We start from the raw sequence: 24,718 nt of genomic DNA, 5'->3' as shown, positions 1-24,718 counted from the left end.
ATAAGAGGGACGGAGAAGAAAGTGCAAACAGAAAGCAAAACAAGACACTCTCTTATAGATACATTTGTGTTACTAGTAGACAGTGGCTGTTCCCACATATATCTATATAGCCGATAGTCATTTTTTACATTCCAGTTCCTGCTGCTGACCTTTTGCTGACCTGGTGCATGCTGGTTCTTCATGTCCTTGTTGGAGTGAAAACAAAGCAATTGCATGAATGTATGTAAATTAACCTGATTAACCGAACACTACAACTCACTCACGGCTGTTTTAATTTACTTAATAATCTGAAAAACTCCAGCCTTGATTCCAAATATTTCCATTCTGTCAAAATAGCCAGAAAACCAAAACAACATTTATTTTGTATCTACATTTGTAGCAAAGTTTGGTTTTAATCGCCATATACATTTTATTCATGTGAAAGTCTTTACCAAAAACATAAAACTGATTGGTTTTGTGGTGTTGTTTCTATCCACACAGCACAACAGCAGCAGACACGCCATTATAATGAGTGTGTTATGATCAGAAATAAACAAACTGTTGCAGAAATAATATAAATGAACTATATAACGTTTATTAAAATATATAAAAGACAAAATACATATATGCATAATTATATCCATGATGAAATATGCATATACAGTATAATAATTATACAGTAAAATGTGTTTACATATATAGATTTTTTATACATATAGCAAGATACTTTGCATTAAAACTAACAGTGGTGATTTTTTACTTCCCTCCCCCCTAACAGGAAACCCCTCAGTCCACGTCAGGCCTCCGAGAGGAAGCAGCCTCTGTGAATAGCTTGAGAGCAGCAGCACCTTTACACCTGAGATCCATGTTTTGGAAAGGTCTCACACAGAACGACACACCTAATCTGACATATAGCTTCCAGGGACTTCTACCCGCAGCATCAGGAGGGAAAGGATGTCTCGTCAAAAGTCCTGTGATCTGTTCCTTTCTGTCACCCGCGCCCTTACCGAACATCGGTACAGTCGCAGCAGTCCCAGCACAAAATCTACGAAAACTTCAAATTTGTGCCACACATCTTTTGTTATAACACAATAACTTCAGAAAAAAGATCCTTCTGGTCCAATATCATCAGCTATCGCACTACAAGATTCCCCGGTACATCTAATCTCAGCATATATCTGTTTAGCTTGCAAAAGGATAGTAAAAAGATCCTGGACAGAGCGTGAGACACTCCTGTGGGATGACGTTAAGTCCTTCAGACTGGTGTGGTTGGTTTGTGGTTGGTCCTGAACAGTTTCAGTCACTGCACGCTGAACGCGGTCATGTCTGATGGTAATGGTGGTAGTGGTGGTGGTGGTGGTGTTCATGGTGATGGTGGTGCTCGTGACGCTGGACCACGGGAACCACAAACCCCGGGCTCCCAGGTGGACCCGACACCTGCTCTCTCTCCAGGCCTGGCAGTGTGGAGGGATGCTGCTGGGGGTGGGACTGAGGGGACAGCGGGGCTTTGGATGGGGACATGGCTTCTCGGGCTTTTGCCCTAAGACGTTTGCTGTGACTGTATTGCAAAGGGTGCTGGTGGTGGCCGGAGGATTGGCCTTGGTGTGGCAGGTGGTACACGTCCTGCCCCCCATGTGCTGCTGCATTGCCGCTGTGTAACATCCTTTCCACAGGCGGGTGGTGGCCGTGACATTTAGTGGATTTGCCACCGCTGCCCCCGTTATTCCCCCCCTTGTAGGTTCCTTTGGGAGATTTCACAAAATGTGTGCCTTTGCTTCGAGACTCCGCAGGGTTGTAGCTATCCCCGATGACCTGTGAGCGACGATGGTGGATAACTTGGGGTTCTGGTTCCTGGGAGCGTGAGCGGCTCTGGCTCTGGGAGGTCCGAGCGTGGGTCTCCTGGGGAGGGGTGGTTCCTGAAAGCCAGGCATGAGCCACAGGGTCAGTGGTTTTATGCACTAGTCGTTAAAGTTATAACACTGCTGCTGTTCACCCACCAATTAATTATAGTAAACTTTTAACCTTGTCATTGTGATATTATATGAATTAATTAATAAAACTTCTATGTTCAAAGTGTTATACAGATGACTGACATCCAAAAATAAGACATTTTATGCACCGTAAAAAAATAAACAGGGACAAAACAAAGTGATAAATTATTTTAAAAAGAATAAAATAGCATCAAAAGATATTATAACAGTAATAGTAGTAAAACAACATAACATTTAAAACATTTTTTATGTAATTTATATACAAAGAATAAGTGTATTAAAGACTTAATACAAATATCTCTATAAACCATCTTTAATAAAAGGCCTTGTGGTTACTATTCAGACAGTATTGGTTTAAAGACACTTTACACCTGCAGCAGCAAATATTAACAAAACAAAAATAACACCTTTTAATCATATTAAAAAACTTTAGAGACAACTATACCTTCAAATCTGGATGTGTAGTTCTCTATGCCGGCCAGGTCCAGGTAGTGATTCCTCCTCTCTGTGTTCTCATCCACACAGTAATGCTGACCCTCGGTGGCCGGCGCCTCATTGCTTTGCCCTTTGCTGCTAAATATGAGCAGATTATTCGGGATTAGAGGACTGTAAGTATGTTTTTTAACAATGAAACTACTACAATTACTTCAACAGACACCCGCCAGCCTCTAAGCAAAGTATACATGACGTGCACTGACCTGACGTAGGAGGATAGCCGCTTGTCAGCTGATCGCCCCTCTTCCTGGTGACAGCGATCTGAAGAGGGAAAATACATGAAACAGGTAGACATGTTCACGACAAAATAACGTATTATTTACATTAAACCTGCTCCATTACAATTTTCACGACCCATGCCTTTAGAGAAATGTCATTTTGAGTGTAAGAAGCATTGACATTTGGTATTCAAATTATTTGTTTGTATTTGAATTAATAAGATATTTGGCATGTCCAGAAATATTGGTAGACTAAGAACCAGGAAGTGTCTACAGTGGAACAATCTTAAAGTTGCAGACCTTGCCAAACTGATTGATTGAAAAGTGAACAAGAATAGAGTTTTCTCAAAGCACATAGGGATAGTAAATAATGTCCGAGGTATGACGCTGCTTTTGCTTTCATTCACCTGTTCCTGTTTCTCTTCTGTGGGACCTCGGTTCTGGAGTGACGGTCAGTTTGACACGCAGAGTCTTGCTCTTATTATGGCAGGAGTGATTCACTGAGGCATCCACCACATCATAGATGGTGTGCATCAGACTGGACATGTCCTATAGTGATAGATAAACACATTTGTTAGCATTATCTCTGACAAAATAACATGTGAAAGGGACAGACTACCAAAAGAAAACATGGCACACCAAGGAGCACACAAAACACAGCACGTAAAGTCATGAAAGCTTACAAACACGTACATCCTTAGTGACTTTCCCACTGTTGTCAAAGTCATAAAGTGTGAAGATCCACTCCTGGCGGTTGTCATCCTCCACGGAAACGTCACATTCCAAGTCCTGTGGATACAAACGTGATCATACTTAACACAAATAAACAGTTAGAAGGTTAAATCTACATATTTCTGTTAATAATAAGCTTATAAATGTTTCTTCTACAGTATGTCAATAAGCATTTATGACACCAGGGGGCTGAAAACTACTCAACAGGGATTTATGAAACAATGTTATCCAACCTACAAGCTATCTGTTCACGATCAAATCACACCTAGCTTCAATGAGCATGTACCTCATCAAGTACATTAAAAGACTACCTTCCTTTGGCAAAAAGAGCGTAGGGCACTTATGTAAACATATGACTTTTCTGCTGCTTTTACCTTCTGTGGGGGAGCACAGAGAAAGTCAGTACGGTCGGCCCTACCTCTAAGACCTTGTATTTCTAGGAAAGAATGAGCAAATCCACTATTCTCAATTACAATTTGTTGGCAGTTACTTTGATTCAGATGTATCTAGTAACATGGCCATAATTGGAAAAATAAACATCTGGAATATAGGACTAGCCTGCAGGCATGTTGGGGAGCTGACACTGTGTGAAGGCAGTGTGCGTTTACAAGGGAGGCGACCCCAGGGAGAGAAGCATAACTTTATGGTGCTATAATATCTCCTCGGCTCACATAACCAGGAGTGATCACCAAAGGGCAGATCTAAGCAGTTATTTAAAACAGGCAAGTCTAAACATTACAATCTATTTATTCAATTTATTGATCCCTAAATTCAATCAGGATATGGTCTGGAGCAGTGTCAACATGCAGACAGATGTTCTGTGCACAGGGTGAAGGCATACAGCTTCAGGAGGATACCCACCATGTATTTATTTAATAACCTATGGATTAATCATTTTGCACGCGGTTCTCTTGACCTTTTTTCTTTGTACATGTTTCTGAGCCCACAACAAAACTATTGGACAATATTAATTAGTTATTTAGATTCCTCACTCCCTGTTACACGCCTTTGTTGCATTTTCATGTGACGTGTGACTTGTTGTGTTATTGGAAACTAATCCAAATGACAGCATATCATTGTGGCCAGGTCCAAAAGCTGCTTACATCCAGACTGATGCGTTTCTTCCCCGGAGCTTTGTTTGAATCTCTCAGTATCTCCCGCACCCCGTCCTCTGAGTGCAGGTACTGCAGGTAGCTTTCACAGCCCTCAGCCTTCTCTGGAGGAAGAACCACTGTTGACACAGGAGGACCCGTTGACTTTACACTCACAAAAACCATACACTCATCTCATGATCTCAATAATGGACATTTTTGAATTAAAAACATACAGTGATATCATACAAATCTATGTACACCAGTTCTAGTGTTGTTTTATAAAGGGGTAGTAAATAGTTATTTCACACATATGCTCATTTATCCTAAAACGTAGCATTACATATTCATGTCATAGCATAAAGCTTATCAGTAAGAGAGAGAATAAAATCCTTTCAACCTACCCTCTAGGGGACAGTGTTGATCTGTGAATTGTCTTTGTTTCAGACTTCCATTTGGAAACTCCTGGGACAAGGAAAGAAATGAAGGGAGAGAGAAAGAGAGAGGAGGGGGGTCAGAGATGTAAGTTAATCTACAGTTCAGACCACAGACAGAGAAAACAAACAGTTCCAGCTAAAGCATTTCCTACTCAGATGAGAGGAGAGGGCTGAAGGCTCCAGCGCGGCCAAACGCTTTGAACATCTGCACGCTTATTGTGTTTCACTGTCTGAGACACGGCGAGTGCAGCCAAAGCCAAGCTTTCAAGAGTCCTCCAAGCCCTTCATTCGGACCCCTCTCCTCCATCACAAAACCCATAATGGCACTTTATCGTCAGAGCTCTCTCTCTGAGCCAATCTGTTTATTCTCATCCTGCCTGACATGGAACCAGGCGAGGAGAGTTTGATGGAACATGCTCAAAGTTTGGTTGCATTTCTCATTGAAAACTGGACTCAGGACCGAGAAGTTGGTTTATGTAAAACAAACGTTCCAATGAGCTCTCAACAACATGTGTGTATTTATGTTGAACGGAGAACAATTGCCAGATGGAAATTGGATAGGATGGGACTGATTTAATGCACAATTCCACAGCCATAAAACAAAAGCAGGAAAAAAGGCTGGAAGGGGGAAAAAAGCTCTGCTGTCATATGTGAATAATCTTTTTTCGGGGGGAAAACAGAACCCCAATGTATTCATAACCATCCCACACATGTGCTAATGCAGAAGCACAGTGAGGCAAATGCAGCCATGTCTCTATGTGCGCACACGCAGCCATTCTTTAATTACAACTGGATTGTGGAAACAATGAAAATGAAGTGCAGGACAGCCCCTAAACCACAAGTATTTAAACAACAAATGATTCATCTTATTTACGTCATCTCAGTCCTCTAAGCTGCTCCACACACACTTTGAAATAAAATCCCTACCATATTGAATCAATGAAGCCCAGTGGAACGAGACAAATAAAAAACAGATAGATGCTAGAAAACAAAAGAACTCCATGTACCTTCAACAGAGCCGAGGCTCAAGCGAGAGTCAACATCTGCATGCGTTTAGGTGAACAAGCCCCCCTTTCCCTTTCCCCTTCCCCTCTTTCTCAGAGTAATGACAGCGCCAGGGCCTGTGGTTCTGTTTAACAATCGCAGAGCCCTTGATTATTCCTCACTTCAGAAGATGATACCTCCATCTTGCAATCTGGCCCTGACCTTCACTGCTGAAGGGGGGTGCCGGTGGAGTCTCAGGGTCAAGGCCAGGACACCCCCTGCAAATTGGCCACGGAGACATTTAGAGAAAAACAGCGAAAAGAATGGGAGTCGAGCCTTGGGGAGAGGAGGCAAGGAAGCAGGAGAGGAGCAGGAAATAAGGGAGAAAGAAGAAAGAAAGGAGTGGAGGGAAGAGGGCACAAAGGGGAAAAGGAGGGAAGGCAAGATAAGAGGAACAAAGATGGAAGAGGAGAGAAGCAGATAAGAGCTGAAGCAGAGGAGGATGTGTTTTGTTAAACGGGAGATAGGGCCTATCTATTGCTTACTCTAGTCCCTGGGAGCTCAGTGGGAGAGGTGGAGGCTGGATTTTAAAGACTCTGGAAGCCTTCTGGGAAAGGTGGAGACAACTGGTACCGCTCCCTGGGCCCCAAACAAGCTGCAGTCTTTAATAACAAAACACACGCATTATAAACTAGTCGAGTGTATGTGCATCACTATGAAAAAACACACACCATCTTTTGTGGTTACCGAAGCCAAGTTGTTGTTTCCTTTCTACGCTGGCTGCTTTTATCTCCCCTCTTTGTAGCACAGGCCCTAATGAAGGGCAGTATGTAGGGAAGAGGGAGTTCACACAGACACACTGTTCTGCAGCTCAGAGGAACATCAAAGACAGCCATTGATTCTTCTTATCCTCGTTCCCATGAGGGTGCAGAGCAAGGTATGCGCACCTTTAAATTAAAAGACAGGTTTCCACGCTAAATATAATGAAACAAATCAATCAACCAACTGCCAAAAGTGAATCTGGTCTCTAATTAAAATTCTGATATCCAGAAGCGTCTTGCTGCGTGCACAAGGAGGGGACCAGCAGGGCTTGTGTTGAACACATGGCTCCCCCTCATCACCACCTTCGTGCTCATTACATCCATCGGGGGAGCTAATGAGAGAGCAGGCTAGGTCTGACCGCAGTCTGCCGTTTAACGTCTAAACACATGGCATCTCCATCCACATCGCCCACGGTGTCGGGCTTAAATCTGCCCACCACATGTGTAATTAACTGCTTTCTGGCATCTGAGCTGCTCTCATTCCTTCACTATCAGATCACAAACTGCTCTGGAGGCAAATGTGTTAGCATTTTAGAGTAAAGTGTTCTTTGTGTTCCACCTGAAGCCAATCATATTCACATCTAAACACAGTGTGTGATATTAAGTATGGGGGAGACTGCATGTGTGGGGCGGACGCTTCGACAAGAATGACAAGGAGATGATAAGGTTTTAGATCTGCGTTGTCTTAAAAAAATGCAGTGAAAATATGCACTGACACTGTTCCATGTAAACAGGATCCCAGACGGCTTGACATAAGAGACAGACAGAGAGGTGTGTGATGTTTGTTCCTGTTTAATGCGGCAGTTCTGCCAAGCTTCCCTAAAGCCTCAGCCTACTGCCAGACTTTTATGTGGGATAGGGTAACCAGGGGAAGCTTTCATAGCTCCCTACCAGGTGACATCAGACATCCCCCAGCAGTCTCTCTCTCTCTCTCTGCCTGCCACCCATCCTCCCGCTGGAAAACACTGCACATCTTTGTTCTCACATCCCCCTCTTCCAACTCACCCCCTAAATATAAGCACACTCTTTTTTTAGACCATTCTTCAAACCATACGATGCACAACTGATTTTGAAAATCACATCTTCAGAAACAGGAGGAGGCCAACGTGAAGATTGTTTACACGGCTCCTCTGGCCTCGGGTTATGAAATATGGCAACTGGATCTGACGTCTGGAAGCATATCCAAGTATAAACACAAACACAGGATACACTCTCTGGATGCTTCCTCATATCATTTTAAGATATGTCGTTTTTGGAAATACTTTAAAAATAGCCTGTAACTAGTTTAAATACAACTTTTACAGCAGGGTTCATTCTAAAACTGTACATTTCATTCTGTGTATCTGTGCAGTTATTGTGTCTCAGTTATTTTCTTTATGTGATGAAGAGAGCGTCTTTGGAGACAAATACTGAGCGGCTAACAGTTGGTTTTCTCCTGACTCTTCTAGAAATACAAAGTCACCTGGAGCTGACACTTAAAAGGCTCCACAGGAAATCTTTGAGGACCACCAGCCGACCGGCATTCTCACTGGCAATTATTGGGAGGATTGTGGGGTTCCCCAATGATGAAAATGGGGATTGAGTAGAGTCAATATAAAGAAAGGAACACCAGTTCGTAAACAAACTGCATACTCTTCACCGCAATGTGAAACTGGAGAGGGAGTGGGGCCATTGAGAAATAAAAGCCCTCCATTCCAGAAGAAACCAACCTGGCCTTGACTCAAAACCAGATGTGAGCGGTTACACTAAAGAGAGGCAGAGCAAAAGAGAGGGGGATGAGGGGGGAAGGGGCTGGGGCTGAAAATATGGAGAGCTGAAGAGAGAAGGCCAGTTGCACAACTTCTGTCTCTTCTCTTGCAAGACATTGAAAGAACAATATGTCGGTCTCTTGACGACTAAACAGAGAGCTTTCTTTTCCTCTGGCTCATCAGACGTCAGCTTTCAGTCCAAGACATGGTAATTATAGTGTTCAGAGTCAACAGAGCAGATTGGCCTCAGCTACTTCTGAGTATCAATATTAAAACCAACAGCACTGCATATTCTGCTAGGTCTGAGTTAGCCAGCCTTATAATGTTCATCACAATATTAAAACCATTCTAAAGCATTTTTGTATGATTCAGTTTCTAACACTGCAATGTTGGCCTGGATTATCTAATACACGGTTTGTAATTCTAAAAGTAATGCACTTATTCAAATATAAACCCAACAAACAAATAACACACATAATTGTGAGCCAGGACAGGTGTCGTATTATAAAGAGCGACATAGTAACGAGGAGGGGATAGATGGGTCCAACAACATAGGACGCCAGGAAGTAGAAGTCATTGTTGTCTACCTAACTTCCATACTTAAATACCACTGCTTCCGTAACCCAAACCATGATATCATACAGGCCATTGTATGAGGATATCTTTTATTTTCAAACTAATCCAAGGATTCTCAATAAGGGTTTGGAGCATTTTCTTATTTCAGCCACACCTCACCTTCTGAATCTTCGCTCTTCCTCGACAGTAAGCTCAAATGTGCCTTTGTCCACTAATTACGATATGTTAGCTATGCGAGTGCTCTAATATGTCTTTCTATGAATGGAAATGAGATCAGAGCAGAATGCCATCCTGTCAGCTGGACTGGACCCATGTGGACAAGATGGCCCAGCTATGGCCCAGATATGGCCCTCTCAGGGTAGAGGGACTGACTGAGGTCAAACAGGAGGCAAAACCTCTCCCTTGGCAGGACATGAATCACTGGGGTGAAGCCTCTTCGCTCCTAGTATAACAACAGCTGTGCGGAGAGATGAGCATGCTTGCCTGTCTATGTCAGAGCAGCACGTAAACCACTGAAAGTCAACCGCTCGCCTTCAATCAGGAGAGACTATCTCTTAAACTCCGCACGCACCTCCTAACCCCCCTTACCCTCTCACTGATCTTTCTCCTCACTTTGATTATGACCTGCCGGATGGCATAAACAAAGATTAGCATCACTGGCTGACCACCCTGCATCTGTCACCGGTGCTGTAATCAGCTTGCCTTCATTAAAGTGGGCTTTGATAGGAGTCTGATGTAATGGTGGCCCTCCTCTCAGCTGTCACACAGGCAGCTACTGTAGGGACTTGGAAACCATGTGCTTCATACCAGGGACTGGAATCACATGAATCTGGGTTCGGCAAATGTCTTAAATTATAGAGGTAGTACATCATAACACTATTTGATCAGTTACTGAAAAAAGAGAAATACAAAGTGGCTTTAATGCTTCACTATATTCCAAACACAAAAAGCTGAAGTATAGTTAAAATGTGGTGCCACACACATTGTGAGTGAACCACAGAGAGCATGTTGCTTTAATTCAGAGGTAACAGGGCTTGGTGGTGTAATGCAATAGTCTCTGGGTGGACTTATATATGACCACTGCCATGTGTAATATGCACTCAAACATTTTACAATGAACTCTTAAAAAAGTTTTTGTAAAATGGGTTCTTTTAACAGTCAAAAGTTTATACTTTATTTGGTTTTTTGGTTTTTAACAGCTAAAAACTCAAGACTTCAATGTTTTTGCTTGGGTTTCCAGTCCTCTGTGATGAGGTTAACTCATTAGAACTTTTTCTCTTCTCAACTTTTGCAAATAAACTGCAACTAAGGAGTTTTCAAATTAATATTATGTTTTCAATCAATTCATTAAAACATCTTCAAATTCAGGGAATGGAAATAAGTATCTGGCCCAATTTTCCAGGGTCAAAGGTGGAGTCTTAACATGTCCTTTTTTGTACAACTTACAGTCCACAATCCAAATGTTTGGCAATTAAAAATACATTTAAATTACTACTTCAACCACCCTATTAATCATTCCAGCTTTAAACTGTAAACAGCAGCTCCAGACATAAGAAAACAGTACACTAGAAACTACACAGGATTTTGAAACATGCACGCACACACCCTGACAAACACGCAAGAAGGCATATCAAAGCCAGTGTGGGACAGGCGGTTAGACTCAAACAGGATGTTCCACTGTTTCTGGCCTTCATGTGAAATTCTGTGAGCTCCCGCGCAGGCCTCTGGCTCTTAAGCCCGGCCAATGGGGAGCGCGCCCAGGCCGATAAAGCTGAGGGGATTTGTTCCACATTCCACAGGCCCTTTAAACAACACAGTAGATCTGAGAGAGCCAGGTTGTGGGTGAGGTTGTGCCAAACGCCACCTCTCACATGTAGAGACTTCTCACAATTGCCCGGCTGAGCATTATTTAAATGCAATGACCTGATGTAGCCAGGTGGTTTCTTATAACTTAACTTTTCCAAATGTCAGTCAACAAGTCTTTGTAAGTGCATCTCCACCTTGTCTGTGTCTGCTGGGTGAAAACCATTTCAACACACTCACTCTCACCTGTAAGGGCACTTTTTGTGTACTGTAGTTAGTGTCAGGTTTCCAGCTGTCTGTCTAGTATTGAGATGTTATAATTGCTCTCACCTGTGACATAACCGCCAACACCACTGTTTTCACTGCTCGTTTTTATTAAGCTGCAAGGGATTTGAGTCACAGCTTTGAAAGGCAGTCCTGGCAGTTCATAGGGGCGAGGCTGTGGTTGGAGGTTGGTGGAGCTACAGGCACTACAGTGCTCCTGTGGGTGACTGAGAAATGTAAACAAACCATGTTTGGGAAGGACAGCTGCGCGCCAGTGTGGAGGATCAGCAACATTGTCAAAACTAAACATGTAAAGTGGTTCTCAACCTTTATCTCTGTGTGATGTGTCCCCCCTCAGCATCAGGGGGAGATTAGACAACCTCTTTATCAACAACCTGTCAGTTCCAAATAAATATTATTTGTATTTAATCGTATTTCTTTCAAATGTATTATAAACTGGATGTTAAACAAATGTTGTTATATTATATTATTCTATTTTTTAATCAAATTGAATTGTCAGTGTGTATGTTCTTTTGGTTAAGTTTGTATTTGTACTTCAAGTGGCAGGGGCTCGATCAATTACCTTTTAATATTTCGACTGTTTATCCATTTGTTTAAGCTAAAAATTCTAAAATATCAAACGTTTACTTCTTTCTTCATTTGAATTGTTTAATTTCTCCATTACTCAACGGGGATGCCAACCATTTCAAATGTTCTGCTCACTTGCTGTTTAGTTTTCATTCCCGTTTATCTGCAAAACATGGCTAAGATTCTTAGGCATCTTAAACATTACATTTACAAACAACATAAATATTTGGATATTTTTCTTAATCAAATTACATTATTCTTTCATTTACATTTGTCAAGATTATTTTAGTGTTCCATGTCCACCTCGGAATAAGTGTATCCCCAGATAAGTGCCCCCTGGTTGGATATCCCTGTGTACACACTTGAATAATGCGGTCTATCTAATCCACAATGACTGTTGGCTGCTCACTTAAATCTGAAGCCCTCCTGCTGTTAATGGGCTTGTGGATGAGCTGCCCGCTGGTTTCCTGAACATGTCTTCCAGCAGGATAAGAACAGGTTCAGGGTCAAAACCACAGCTTTACCGTCCACTAGTTACTGCTCCCTACGGGGAACTTACACAGAGAAGTACAGATCCATATGACTGACCACGATAAGAGGAGCTTTTGCAGCCGTGACCAATCAGCCGGTAATGTAGCATGAACTCTCAACACATCCATCTGTGAGGCATATACTGGGCAAACAGAGACGGGCGGCTGTTGTACAGTACTATTAATGCATTCAGCCCTCAGGGAGAATTAGGCTCACTGGCCACAGGCTGCCAAAACACAGAGTTCAGTGCAGCAGGATGCAACAAATAACCAAGGTAGACAGGCTGAGCCCCTAACAACTCATCCAACTATTCTCAGTGACACTTGCCAAACCTTAAGTCCCAGGAGAAACTACTTGTTTGCATAATTGGCACTGTTACTCCTCACTATGAAATATTTATGGCTTTGGGTGAAAAATGTGTTGGATGTTGCAACGCTGCAAAGTTTTTGACACTAAATATCTGGAATCTGATACAAAAAACGAGCTGCTGCATATTCAAAGTGGCTACACCTCTTTTATCTCATGTCTCTCTCTGTGTTGTTGTGTAACTCTCTCTGGCTCTCTCCGCCAGTTGGTAGGGATTGCCAGTCTCAAAGACCACGAAAATTCATGACACTGCAAGGACAGGCTTATTTCCAAGCTGTGAAGTTCCTCACAGTCCTGGAACTGGACAGGGGGTCATCCCAGGGTCAACAGCCAGTGTTTTCCTGAGGATTCCTAAAAATACCCTCCTGCTGGGTGCAGGAAGCAGAGGAGACTCCACGATATTCAGACGATGTGAAGGAAGCCTGGACATGTAAAATGGACCACTGCCAAAGGACCACTGGCTTTAATGCTTTGGAATATTAGATGCAACTTCCCATGAAGAAGAGGACAAAGTTGAGAGCTGAAGATGAACGGATGAGAAAAAAGAAAATAGCAGATGGGCCAATTACTGATGCACCAAAATCATGCAAGCTTTTTCACATTTCTGTTGAATTATTCTCAAAGAAAATTACTGGTCGAAAAAATCAAAAGGATATGAGGATATGCGTATGATGAATTACTTTTGAAAATGTACAAGACAAGAATGTTAAATCCCATGGTGCAAACCCTGAATTATAATTTTTATTTGTGAAACATCACAGAAATATGCCAAGTAGAGATTTTGAGGCCGCAGTCAGCCAGACTTCAACATCTGTGCTTCTTCCTTTCGGGCTGAAGCTGCCATGTGTGCACTTTAGTGACCTGACAGACAAGCTGTGTGTGTCTGAAACACTGTTCCCCAGTGTGAAATTCTGGAACGTAATTCATCCATGGCACAAGCAGAGATCAAAAGGCTATGGTGCAGAGGGCAGCTCAGCAGAGCGCACAGAGAGCTGCTGCTTTCACAGCCATAATTACTGGAAACCTGGGTCGTGAGGCAATATGAAAGACCACTTAAACATGAGCTGAGTTAGCTTAGCTTAGCTGCTTGTATATTCTTATCTTAGGGATAAAGCTAAGTCTGTTGGAGTCTCCTTCTCTTCCACACAGCACGTCTTGAGGCAGTCCACTTGAAAGTACTAAGTGTGACACTCAATGTTTGATAGAAGTTCTTGAAAGACAACTTATCCCTCAAAAAGCCCAAAGGTGCTGATGTGCAATAACACCTTAAAAGCTATGAGATAATCAGGTGCTGCCAGGATAGAGCAGTTCCCAAAGCTGAGCACATGACACTGGGGGTAAAAGTTCAGATATTCTGATACACTGGCATTCTTGATGTGATAGGATCAGTCAGCCCCTATCAACACGGAGAAGTAGGTGCTGGTTTTAGAGAAATACCTTTCGGTGCTGCTATATCTGAGAACTTTTCTGTATTGTTTTATAGGCAAATACTAAGTGCTTACTGTCACTGTTTGTGTCACAGAATTTTAAAAGCAGATTTTTCTTGACAACGTTTTTTGTACATATTTTGGTACACTTTTGAGTACTTTGTTGTAAGGCTGGTTTGAAAAAGCACTCGGCAGCAATATCATGAAATAAAATCCTGATTTAGAAAAGTGCATTTTCTTAGTGAAGCACCTCCTTCAAGCAGATGGCGTCTCTGAAAGGCTCTCAGTGAGGGGGGGGGCAGGCATTTCAAGGAGAACTGCTGTTTATTTGAAATGAGCCTTTAGGTAAACAAGTTACATAGCACACACAGGGCCAGGTCAGCTTTTGAAGTGGACGAGGCTCAGGAAAGAAATGGGTGGGGGAAGAAAAGAAGGCTGCCTTCAGAGGAAATGAGAACAGTGGCCTCTTTCAGCGCCGTTTCATCCTCTCCCTCCCTTTTTGTCACATATAGAAAAAGCACAAAAGGTGTTTTTGGTATATAAATACACCAGCACAGAATGTGAAAACCGCTGATTTCTTATTTCTCCTGAACAGTAAGAGAATCATTCTGCAGTCATTACTTCCTAAATAAATTCCCAAGAAGAATTACCACCCGTGACAAAAAATAAACCACTTCCTTTTAATGGAGACCCATTGAGGGTTATGATGACGGGAACAGGTTTGTGTAACAAAAGCAAGTTTTCAGCCATTCCCCATCGGAGAGGAATGTGATGTGCAGAAGGAAGGCCAGGCCCGGGCTGTCTGCAGAGCCTGGATCCAAGCTTTGAAGCTGCTTGTGTGTTTCAACAGCTAACCACTTTCAGATGGGACTGTGGCGTTTTATGAGCTGAGTAATACCGATACCTATACATGTGCAGGCTCGGGGTCCCAAAGAGGGGGAGGCTCAGCTCAGAGCAGGGAGAAAGAAACTCCTCGGGGGTCTGGGTTTGGCTGTGTTTGATAAATGTTGTGCTATGGCATTCTGTGTATGAAATCGGACGACAGGAAGACGGATGTTTCGTAGTGTCTGTTCAACTATGAATTCCATTTTTTTCCAAAGGTTCTTGAACTTCAGAAGGGTTAAAGGTATTGACTCCTTGTATGGAATAAACACACAAATCCTGGCAATACTCCAAAATGTAATCTGGAATGTATGCTACAAGCAAACACATTGGCAGAATGCTTCGTCTAAATCTAAAGAATAAAGCAGCCCAGCATCACAACAGTGAGCAACAATGCCAGTCGCTTTGGGTGCCCTCCACAAGGCCTTTCTTTAGCATACAGGAAGTCGGGGTTTGTGGTGTGCAGTGTTTCAATCTCCAGTCTCAAACCTGGCAGGGCGTCAGGTTCAGGAATGTGGAGCAAGAATTAGGTTTTAAAGAATCCAGGGGTGACTCTGAAAGCTTTTTGTACCATAAAAACGCTAAGAGTGAATGTAATCCCCCAAAGGGCCAAAAGGAGATGCATCACAACATGAGGAGGCCCTTTTCATGTTCTGCCATTTCTCCTCGCGCTAACACAAAAAGATTTATATTCGAACTCATTCACATCTTTCACCATATTGTCCTGCACACTGCTATTTAGTTTCCCCTGCGCTGTGTATTGTGGAATATAAGTCAGGTCAGCATATGACCTCTGCGGAGACAATCTCAAATTTCCACTGGCAGAATTCATAGGATAACAAACTTGTGTCCAAAAGAGCGATCCCCTGTCCGGTTTAAACAAGCAAGCAAACCCTCCGTCTCGCTTTCAATCTGCAAATGTTTAAAGCAACTAAATATTGAACAAACATAGATCTGCAAAGCCTCTTCTGATAATGTTCAAGTCTGAAGCTTTCCGTGTCCTCCCTGAGCTCCTCACATGCACTACGCTCACTGAAGACTTAAACAATGTAATCAATTAACAATGGCTATAACGACAGCATATAATAAAACCACCAACAACCATAACTGAACAAATATGATATTCCCCTGGCTGCTCTAAGACTTGCGAAATGAAGTCCACTTGGAAAAGAGCTAAAGCTTTCTAAGGGGGAACAGGGGTTTATGTGGAAACATACCTTACACACTAAAATGTAATAACCTTTGAGTCTCCCGGTGTTTTACTTGGCTGGGAGAAGCACAAGATCAAACACAGACTTGGATCCAGCAGCCTTTGCCAGAAATGTCAGCGTTAAGCACTGGGCTCCAGCTTCAGGTATTTTCTTTCCCCTGGCAGGGAGCGAGAGCAACGACACAGAGCAGTGTTAACCCTAGGCGGGGCAGCCCCAAAAAGCCACCAGCACACTAACCAAGAAGGGGAAGTGAGGTCTCCCTGCTGTCATCGCTGACCATGCATGTCTAGGTAATGTAGTGTCACTGAAATCCTGCGATGGGCTCAGGAACTTGAGATATTCACATGCAATTGCACGCCTGATGACTTGCTACAATCCAGTCCTGTTGAGTTACATTGATCTCTCTGGAAGTATGAGATAACTCATACATATCATGAAAAGCAATGACAAGAAATGACTTCAAAGCAGTGCTGATGGGACAGAGCTTCATTCCATATGTCTGCTGATAAGAGCTCCAATAATGAAGGAAGCGACTGTCATTTCTCTTGTCTAAATATAGCATACTCTTGTGAGCTGTAAGAGATCTATATTTATTGTATGCCATCATACATATGCCATGAAAATGTGTAGGCAATCTGGGTATTTTATACCTAATTTGATGATAACCCTGGCGTAAACAAGCATTAATCATGCATTTCATGCTCACATTATTGTCTTATTCCACTCTGAGCTACAGCCAGTATATGATAAGCTGTGCTTAGCTTAATGACTTGAAACAAGGGGAAACAGCTAGCCCAGCTCTGTCTAACGGCAACAAAAATCAGCGTACTATCATTTCTAAAGCTCACCAAACCAAACATCATGTCATAACTTGTTTTTCAGGCACAGTTTTTGGCAAGACACAGTGACTTCCTTAGCAAACAAGATATAATGTGTCCATAAATGACCTATAAATGCACTGGAGGGGGGTTGTGTTGTTTCAGGTACTAGTGAGACATTGAAGTCAATCCAGGAAGTCTAGTTTAAGTAACAGATCTGAGAACTTGAAGGCTTCTCATACACAGATAAACAGTTTAAATACATAGTGTTCATATTACAAAGTAATCTTGCATGTATGTGATCGGCCATTTAAGTGATTGACACGTGATGTTTTGTTGCATCACAAATTATGCCATGTTCAATTCTTTTTTGCTAGTGCTCACTGTGTTGGCATCGTTGCTGCCCCAGACTGAACCCATTTAAACGTCAGTCTGAACTTTAAGGCAGCTTCAGTTGTAGTCGCTGAACATTGTAGCTGCAAATTCATTTAGTCAAATGCAACACTACTGCAACAATCACATCATCCCACATATAAAGTGGAAAAAAAGGATTAACCTGATCTCAAATTGAGTTTTTTCAAATTGAGCAATCAAAGGGGTGGGAGTATCAAAAGGGACAATAGTTAATTATTTTCCAGACACCTCTGAAAGATAAATTAGGGCCTGGTTTGTGCTGAAGAATCGTGAGCCATGTGTGATAACTCTTTGATTCCCCCTGATGGCCAGAGAGAGGCCATGAGTGTAGGTCACAGGGGAATTAGGGAGAAAGTGAGTAAACTACTTCAAAGTACTTGAGACCGTATAAATATCCTCAGAAAAATAAACAGTTAGTCCGCCTGCAGTGTTTCGAATGTCTTTCTCCACAAGGCACAGGCCACACAAACCACTCATTGCCTCTCACTCAGTCATTCACTCACAAACACACGGTCAGGGAGTGAGAGAGGGACAGGACCTCTGGCTTACAGGCGAAGGAGCCGTGTGGTGATTCGCACTCACACACTCCAGCATGAAAGAATGGCTAAAACAAGCATCTCGCGCTTGGGGCGGGTGTTGGAGCCCACCAGGTGATGATGTTTACACTGACAGAGACGTGAATGTTTGTTCAGGACAAATGGCAACCAACATAGAAAAAAAAAAGTCCCAAGTGATTTGGCAAAGTGAGATCAATGGTCAGCTCCTGCCCAACAATGCAGTGGACCAGGCGGATGTGGCTCTCCATTACTCCCCTTCCCCCCACTACCTTTAAAACCCCTCAAATATCTCCCCCATGAAAAAAAAACACCCTTAAAAACCCCCAACCTCTCCTCCTCTTTTCCTCTTCCCCGCCACCCTCTCCCTCCCCCCTTCCCACCACAGCCCCTCTCCCTGCTCCAGGATTTTGCTGTACAAACCAGGAACAGATGTCTGCCGGGGCCGTGCTGAAAGACCCCGCTGTTCTGGATGCCAGCCACATGCTTTTCATTCAGAGATGAAGGCTCACAGCTCGCCTTCTTGTGAAGCCAATTTCCCAAAAAAAAAAAGGACTGGAAAAAACAAACTCTCAAAATGCCTTCAAGTCCCTTCAAAAGCAGTACATATATGAGCACACCTTTTTGTTTCGTCTCCGCCATGTATTGCTCCCTGGTTGGGCTGCATTAAGGTCAAGATTGTTGGCGTTAGTGAGGTGGAAGAGAAAAGTCATGAGATGTTTCTGATGAGAATATTTCTTAAGAGTTCTCAAAAACTTTAGGAGCGTCATGATTGTATCCTGTGCACACAACTCAAGACTACAAAATAACAGACCTTAGTTTTACACTTTTGGATGTGTACTGAAAAATAAAGTATAATTTGGGGCCACAACCTTAAGATTACAGATACGCCAGCTTCAGATCCAAATCAAATACTGCTAACTCAAAAAGGAACACGGTGACTCGAATATATTTTCAAATGCCCAGCGGAAAAATTGTCCAAACATAATATCCATTTTGAGGAGGATTGCCAAATGAGGATTTTTATATAAAGGGAAAGTCTTATTCACAGATTCAAAATGAATGTTAAAAAAACCATTAGTTTACAATTAGTTAAGTGGGAACTCTTCACTTAAACTAGATTTACTATTGAGCAGTGAGTGCTGTGTAACTCTCCGCAAGACACAATAAATTAGCGCCTTGCTGCTTTGAGCCCTAACTGAGCCTTTTTAACCTCACGTGTGATATTATTAACATTTCAAAGTGGAATAATAAAGTTCTTTGTTGTGGAATTAAAAATGTTGACACACTCCCTCTTCACAGGCAAAGTCTGTGGGATGTTTTGAGACAAAAGATGGTGCTGAAAAGCTGAATTAGCCTGTCATTATTTGGGCATCCAAGCATGTCTGTCTGAAGCCCCAAAATGAAGCACTGTGGTGTGTGTGTGTGTGTGTGTGTGTGTGTGTGTGTGTGTGTGTGTGTGTGTGTGTGTGTGTGTGTGTGTGTGTGTGTGTGTGTGTGTGTGTGTGTGTGTGTGTGTGTGTGTGTGTGTGTGTGTGTGTGTGTGTGTGTGTGTGTGTGTGTGTGTGTGTGTGTGTGTGTGTGTGTGTGTGGATGTGTTGATGTTTCCAGAGGTGAAACACAATGAACCTTCACAGAGCTCTTCCACTAATGAACGCAATTTGGATGAGCACAGAGTTAGGATTGTTCCTGCATTTTATAAATGTAATAACCACAGATACCTTGGACTACCACTTTGATCTCACCTGTAATATTTCCTACCAGGTGCTTTAACAGGTAACATTGTTGTTTTGAGCACCTGCAAAGAAGTGTCAAAATCTTAATGACTGTTGCCAGGATGAGCCAAGTCATCCTGCTGAATCACGCTCTCTTTGTCCACTAATACCTCTTTTTAAAGAGCATATAAGGTTACACACTGAGAGGAACCTGCCAGCTGTAATTTTGAATCATGGTTTGCGGCGATATCAATATTTAAACAGGCCTTTGCATCCTTTGATCTTTTGTTATTTCTTGCCAAAGCGAGTCAAAGCATTCACAATTTGTTGAAAAGAAATGACTGCTTTACTGAAAAGATGGATGGGTTTACACAAACTGATTTTGGGCACAGGCTTGTTTTCCTGGTTGTACTCCATCCTTCAGCCCATCCCCCGGGACAGGGCAGGGGGATAGAGGGGTGAGGGTTCGGAGGCTCCACTGATATCAGAGCCCTTTTATAACTCCCAGCTCTACGCTTTGAAGTCACAGCCAGACAGCTCAGGAATCCTACTCCCCCATTTGACAATGAGGAGGGGGATGGTCATAGCTAAACAATGCGTATGGCCAATCTCATCCTGTACAAAATCATAAGCAATTGTATCTGTCCCTGCTGCTCATCAACCAGGGCTTAGTGGTGAAACTGCTGTCTGGTGAGAGCTATACGCTAAAACACTCAGGAAGAGAAAATATGGCAGAAATCCATGTAATATCATCAAATCTCATTAAAATGCAGTTTCCTCTTTGACTTTTTTTTTAATCATGGTCCAAAGGTCTCCAGACATCTTACAAAGTATAATCCGATAATTATATCTGGGAAATGTCACAATGTAATCCCATCCTGGTGAAGAATTAATTAACGGTGTATGGGATCAAAAGAGGAAACGTTACAGTCTTACTGCAGATATAAATTCTATCTGTGTTGAAAGTCAGCCTGTTAGATGGGAAACTATACAGCACGAGAAACTCCCCGGGGACATCTTCCATCTTTACGTTAATGTAGGCATGGGCTCATTTCAAACAGCATGAACAGAGCTGTCACTATACGAGCAGGCTTTCACATCTTGCCTCTGCGATACAATAGTGAGCATATATGCAAGATATCATCCGAGTATCAATTTCATTCATGCTACTCGTTTATTTAAAACGGGATACTTTCCATCAGGGCAACAACCACGACATTCGTTATCAGTAAATCTGAACAATATTTTCACATTTCATCCTATATTGTTTGGTATTGTTCAGTAAAAAGTTAGAAATACTTCAAATTGCCCTTTACAATTTCCTTAAGCCCAAAGTTCTGTCTTCAAATTGCTTGTTTTGTCCAATCAACAGTCAGACATCAACAGACATGTGACATTAGGTAAAGAAAAGCATAAACTGCACATTTCAGAATAGTTTAATTTTTTTTTTTAAAACAATCTATCAATGTATCAATTTGGATAAGTCTTTGTTGATTGATTTTCTATCAGTGTTCTATTTTATATACGTTGGATTTATTGTATTGGGTCTACTTTTAATCCTGCTTTGGGTTTCACCAAGCCCATTTTCACTGCTTTAAACATTGATGTTTTTCGATGTAACTTCATGTTACCCTTATTTGAGAAAATATATTTCTGTAGTAGAATATGTAGCCTGGATGATATTCAGCCTGGCTCCCATCAATACATCATGACTAATGCTATATACCTGTGGCGCCTCTCCTCTCAACCAATCCTAAATTAGCCTCAAAGAATCAAGAAAAGTAGTAGGCTGGTTAGCTAAACGCTGGTAGTTATCCAGTTCTGGTCTGGGAATGAGCCTCTAATGTAACCAATTAATGACACAAAATAAATCAGGGGCCTGACTTTGATAGAAGTGAGGGTGGGACCCACCTAAATAGTGCCAAACTTGTGCCTTTGGTGGTTTTCCTTGAGGGGAGTGTGAACTCAGCCTCCTCTGAAGCAGAGTAAAGTTCTCCTTTAATTTGCCATGAGTGGGTGGTTTTTAGCCCTGACATAATCCATAACTCGTCCACTATTACAACCACCCACATCACAGATTGTCAGTACCTCTGTGTGAACTTCTCGCAATTTCTGTCTGAGACATCGGGACTCTCGTACCCCTCAAAAACGACACACTAATTGAAGTGATGTAATGTTATGCCACAAGGGCTGCCCACTGGGAGCCGCAGTAGAATGGGAGGCATTGAGGGAAAAGACACAGCCCTGACTCATGATGCCAGCAGCCACAAGAGCAAACGTTATATCCCTCAGTCTGAGAAACGACTACCTTTCCATCCAGTGTGTGTGTGTGTGTGTGTGTGTGTGTGTGTGTGTGTGTGTGTGTGTGTGTGTGTGTGTGTGTGTGTGTGTGTGTGTGTGTGTGTGTGTGTGTGTGTGTGTGTGTGTGTGTGTGTGCTGCCTTGCCAAGCCGCTTCACACACAGGGATCATGGCTGTCATAACCCATCCAGTGATGCTGGCAGGGGAATAACCGCTGCAGTGTTGTGCCGGAGCCAGACATGACAGAAAGAACAACAACCTACAACTTTGCTAAGACATCAGCATGTCCTCACACATGCTTTATGAAAACAGTTCCCCTTCCCCTCTGGTCAAGAAGTTCTTAGTTTTTTTTTTTCTTCGGAAGAGGGAATGTAACAGCTTCTAACAGACAACTTTGAAGTGCTTGACAGGCTCATCCCCATCAGCACACACGCATACACACCTGGGCACACTTTTGACATGAGAGTTGCATGTGCAGCATAAGAAGATGGAATTTCTAACAGTCAACATTTAACAATTTAGACAGAATAAATAATAATACATAGCATTTTTTATTTGTTTTAAACAACAGATATACATGCATTTTTTTTTTTTGTTACTCTTTGTAAAAACCACTTGATCCACACAATCTTAACAATTAAAGGGAATAATTAATAGCCTTATATAGTATTTTCAATATGTTTTTACCATTAGGAATAGGGAGCAAATAAAGCCATAAACGCCTCATACCTGCATGCTCTTGAGCTTGTGATCCGTCGGGCTGTATCTCTCACATTCTTCCATCCCTTTTCGGAGGAAGGCGTTCACTACAAAACTGTCTCCTGAGACATGAAGAAAACACACCAATTAGCAGGTAAACATCTCAAGCTTAACCTATTTTATAAGATTATCATAATTAATAAACAATCATTATACAAAATAACCAGTTTATCCTCACCTTCAGGGTTTTCTCTGCGCTTGCACGCTTCAGTTCATCAGAGACAGGGATGTGAAAAAGACATTTGTTAGTCTTTGCAATGATAGGAATATTTTTAAAATACTGTCAATAAGTGCGGAAAAACTTGAACATTTCTTACCATGTTTTGACTGAAGTTTCCCCATTCTTAAGTCCCTCTTCCCTAGATCAATGAACGTACTCCGATATGGCAGAAGGTGAACACAATCACTGCTTCAGCATGGTCACATTGTGTTTATTCTGCGTGAAGGAAACTCCAACTTCATCCATAGGCAGGTAATTTAGTCGCTTGTTCATTGAAGTATCATTTGAAAATATATAAATGTTTAAAAAATATCTGTGCAGGAGACAGGGCAACACTCGATGTCTGCCTCCAGACTTCCCTTCAGTCCGACTGAATGCAGAAGCGCTTTGAACACAGCTCACATCCCGGAGCATCAAGGCAGACAGCAGGTAGGGCACTTCCGGTTAGTGTTTCTACAAAATAAAATATCAACATGCCAACATTTTAACAAGTGATAAAACATTCACGCGAAAAGGAGAAAATGATCAACTAATTACTGAATAAAAAAGGGAATTCGTTATCCAAATTAAATTGTTGACATTATCAGACACATTTTCATTTGATCACAAATCTACTAAAACCGATAGACGGATTTTATACCAAATTATTTTTATTTCATGATCGGTAGCAGCAAAAACAAAATGTATTGTTTATTAATAATTGAATAGCCTACTTATAAGAGTATCAACACTTATAACAAAAAACTTAACCCTTTTTAGCATATGCCCAGGTTAAAAATTGTATATGATATTCCAGACAGAAAAAGACATGAGTAGGCTACACTTATTGAATTGTATCTTAATTAAAGGTTGAAATGCTGCCTTTTTTCTTTTAAAACAGTATTAAAGTAAACAACGACAACACTGTTTACACCCAGCAAATCCTTACATTTGACAAGTTATCCATTATTTTGAAAAGCGAATGGATTCATTTCCGGTTGTAGGTTTTGTTTAGCTTGTCGCACTTTCGCCTGGTTTGGCAGCTCGTTGAATGTCAAACCGCGTCCTCTGTTGGTGTGATTTTCCGAACAGCTCCATTCATGGTTTTCAAAGTAGACCAATATTTATGACTAGGACACTTTCCTTTAAATAAATAATTCGTTTTCCGTTATTCAATGTCAAATTCGGCCTGGTAGTAACACAGGTCAATTAAACGGGTAAAGCTGTACACTAGTAAGTTGTGAAATAACAGCTAATTATCCACAAAGTGCTGTGATGTACACTAATATTACAGCAAAATAATTTATGTTGGATCACTTCAAACTATTTCGTTTTGTAAAACAACAGAGGCTTTTTTGGTGTGCAATTATTAACATTATTAGTAAGTTGTTCTAGTACAAGTCTGTGTGTTATTCAAACACCATTTAGATCCACATTAAACTTGCCATTATTTGCTTTGGTTGTGTGTGCAACGGATGCTTAAGATAACATGTTTTTTATTAAAGAAAAACAGGAAAAACATGTTGTACCAGACATCAAAAGCTTTTTAGCAGTTTAATAGTTGTTCCCTTTGGCAGGGCGTTAAAACTGGGCCTGGCCGCAGGACACATGCCAAGAGTTATGTATTTCCATTCACTAAGGCACACTTTGGCTCAGTATGAAGACACAACTGTCATGTTAGTGTTTTGTAAATATTCCACTCCTGTGCCGCTGATTAAACTCAACATAAGGAGATATGCTATGCTGATCTTTGCATGTGATCAAGGCATAAACTGTTAGTACACGCCTGGTGTCTCACTCGCTCACTGCTCAAAA

At 41.9% G+C, this 24,718-nt stretch overlaps 1 protein-coding gene across 2 annotated transcripts; it reads right to left on the bottom strand.

Moving 5' to 3' along the window:
• Window positions 1-549: 549 nt before the first annotated feature.
• On the bottom strand, window positions 550-23,422 carry nkd2b (NKD inhibitor of WNT signaling pathway 2b). 2 transcript variants are annotated; one of them, XM_079692137.1, is made up of 10 exons: window positions 23,022-23,422; window positions 22,883-22,909; window positions 22,675-22,766; window positions 4,911-4,971; window positions 4,519-4,646; window positions 3,377-3,472; window positions 3,091-3,232; window positions 2,669-2,726; window positions 2,416-2,540; window positions 550-1,895 (listed from the first exon to the last, which is right to left on the bottom strand). In XM_079692137.1, exons 1-10 carry the CDS (start codon window positions 23,044-23,046, stop codon window positions 1,300-1,302), a joined length of 1,350 nt encoding a protein of 449 aa, XP_079548263.1. In that variant the 5' UTR covers window positions 23,047-23,422; the 3' UTR covers window positions 550-1,299. The 2 variants fall into 2 exon arrangements, with proteins under 2 accessions (XP_079548263.1, XP_079548262.1); XM_079692136.1 differs by having other exon boundaries at window positions 2,416-2,543; window positions 23,022-23,419.
• Between the last annotated feature and the right edge of the window lie 1,296 nt (window positions 23,423-24,718).

This window comes from Notothenia rossii (assembly GCF_949606895.1).
Source record: "Notothenia rossii genome assembly, chromosome: 7".
Taxonomy (NCBI): Eukaryota; Metazoa; Chordata; class Actinopteri; order Perciformes; family Nototheniidae; genus Notothenia; species Notothenia rossii.
The sequence above is the reverse complement of the archived record's forward strand: the minus strand, read 5'-3'. Positions and strand labels throughout refer to the sequence as shown.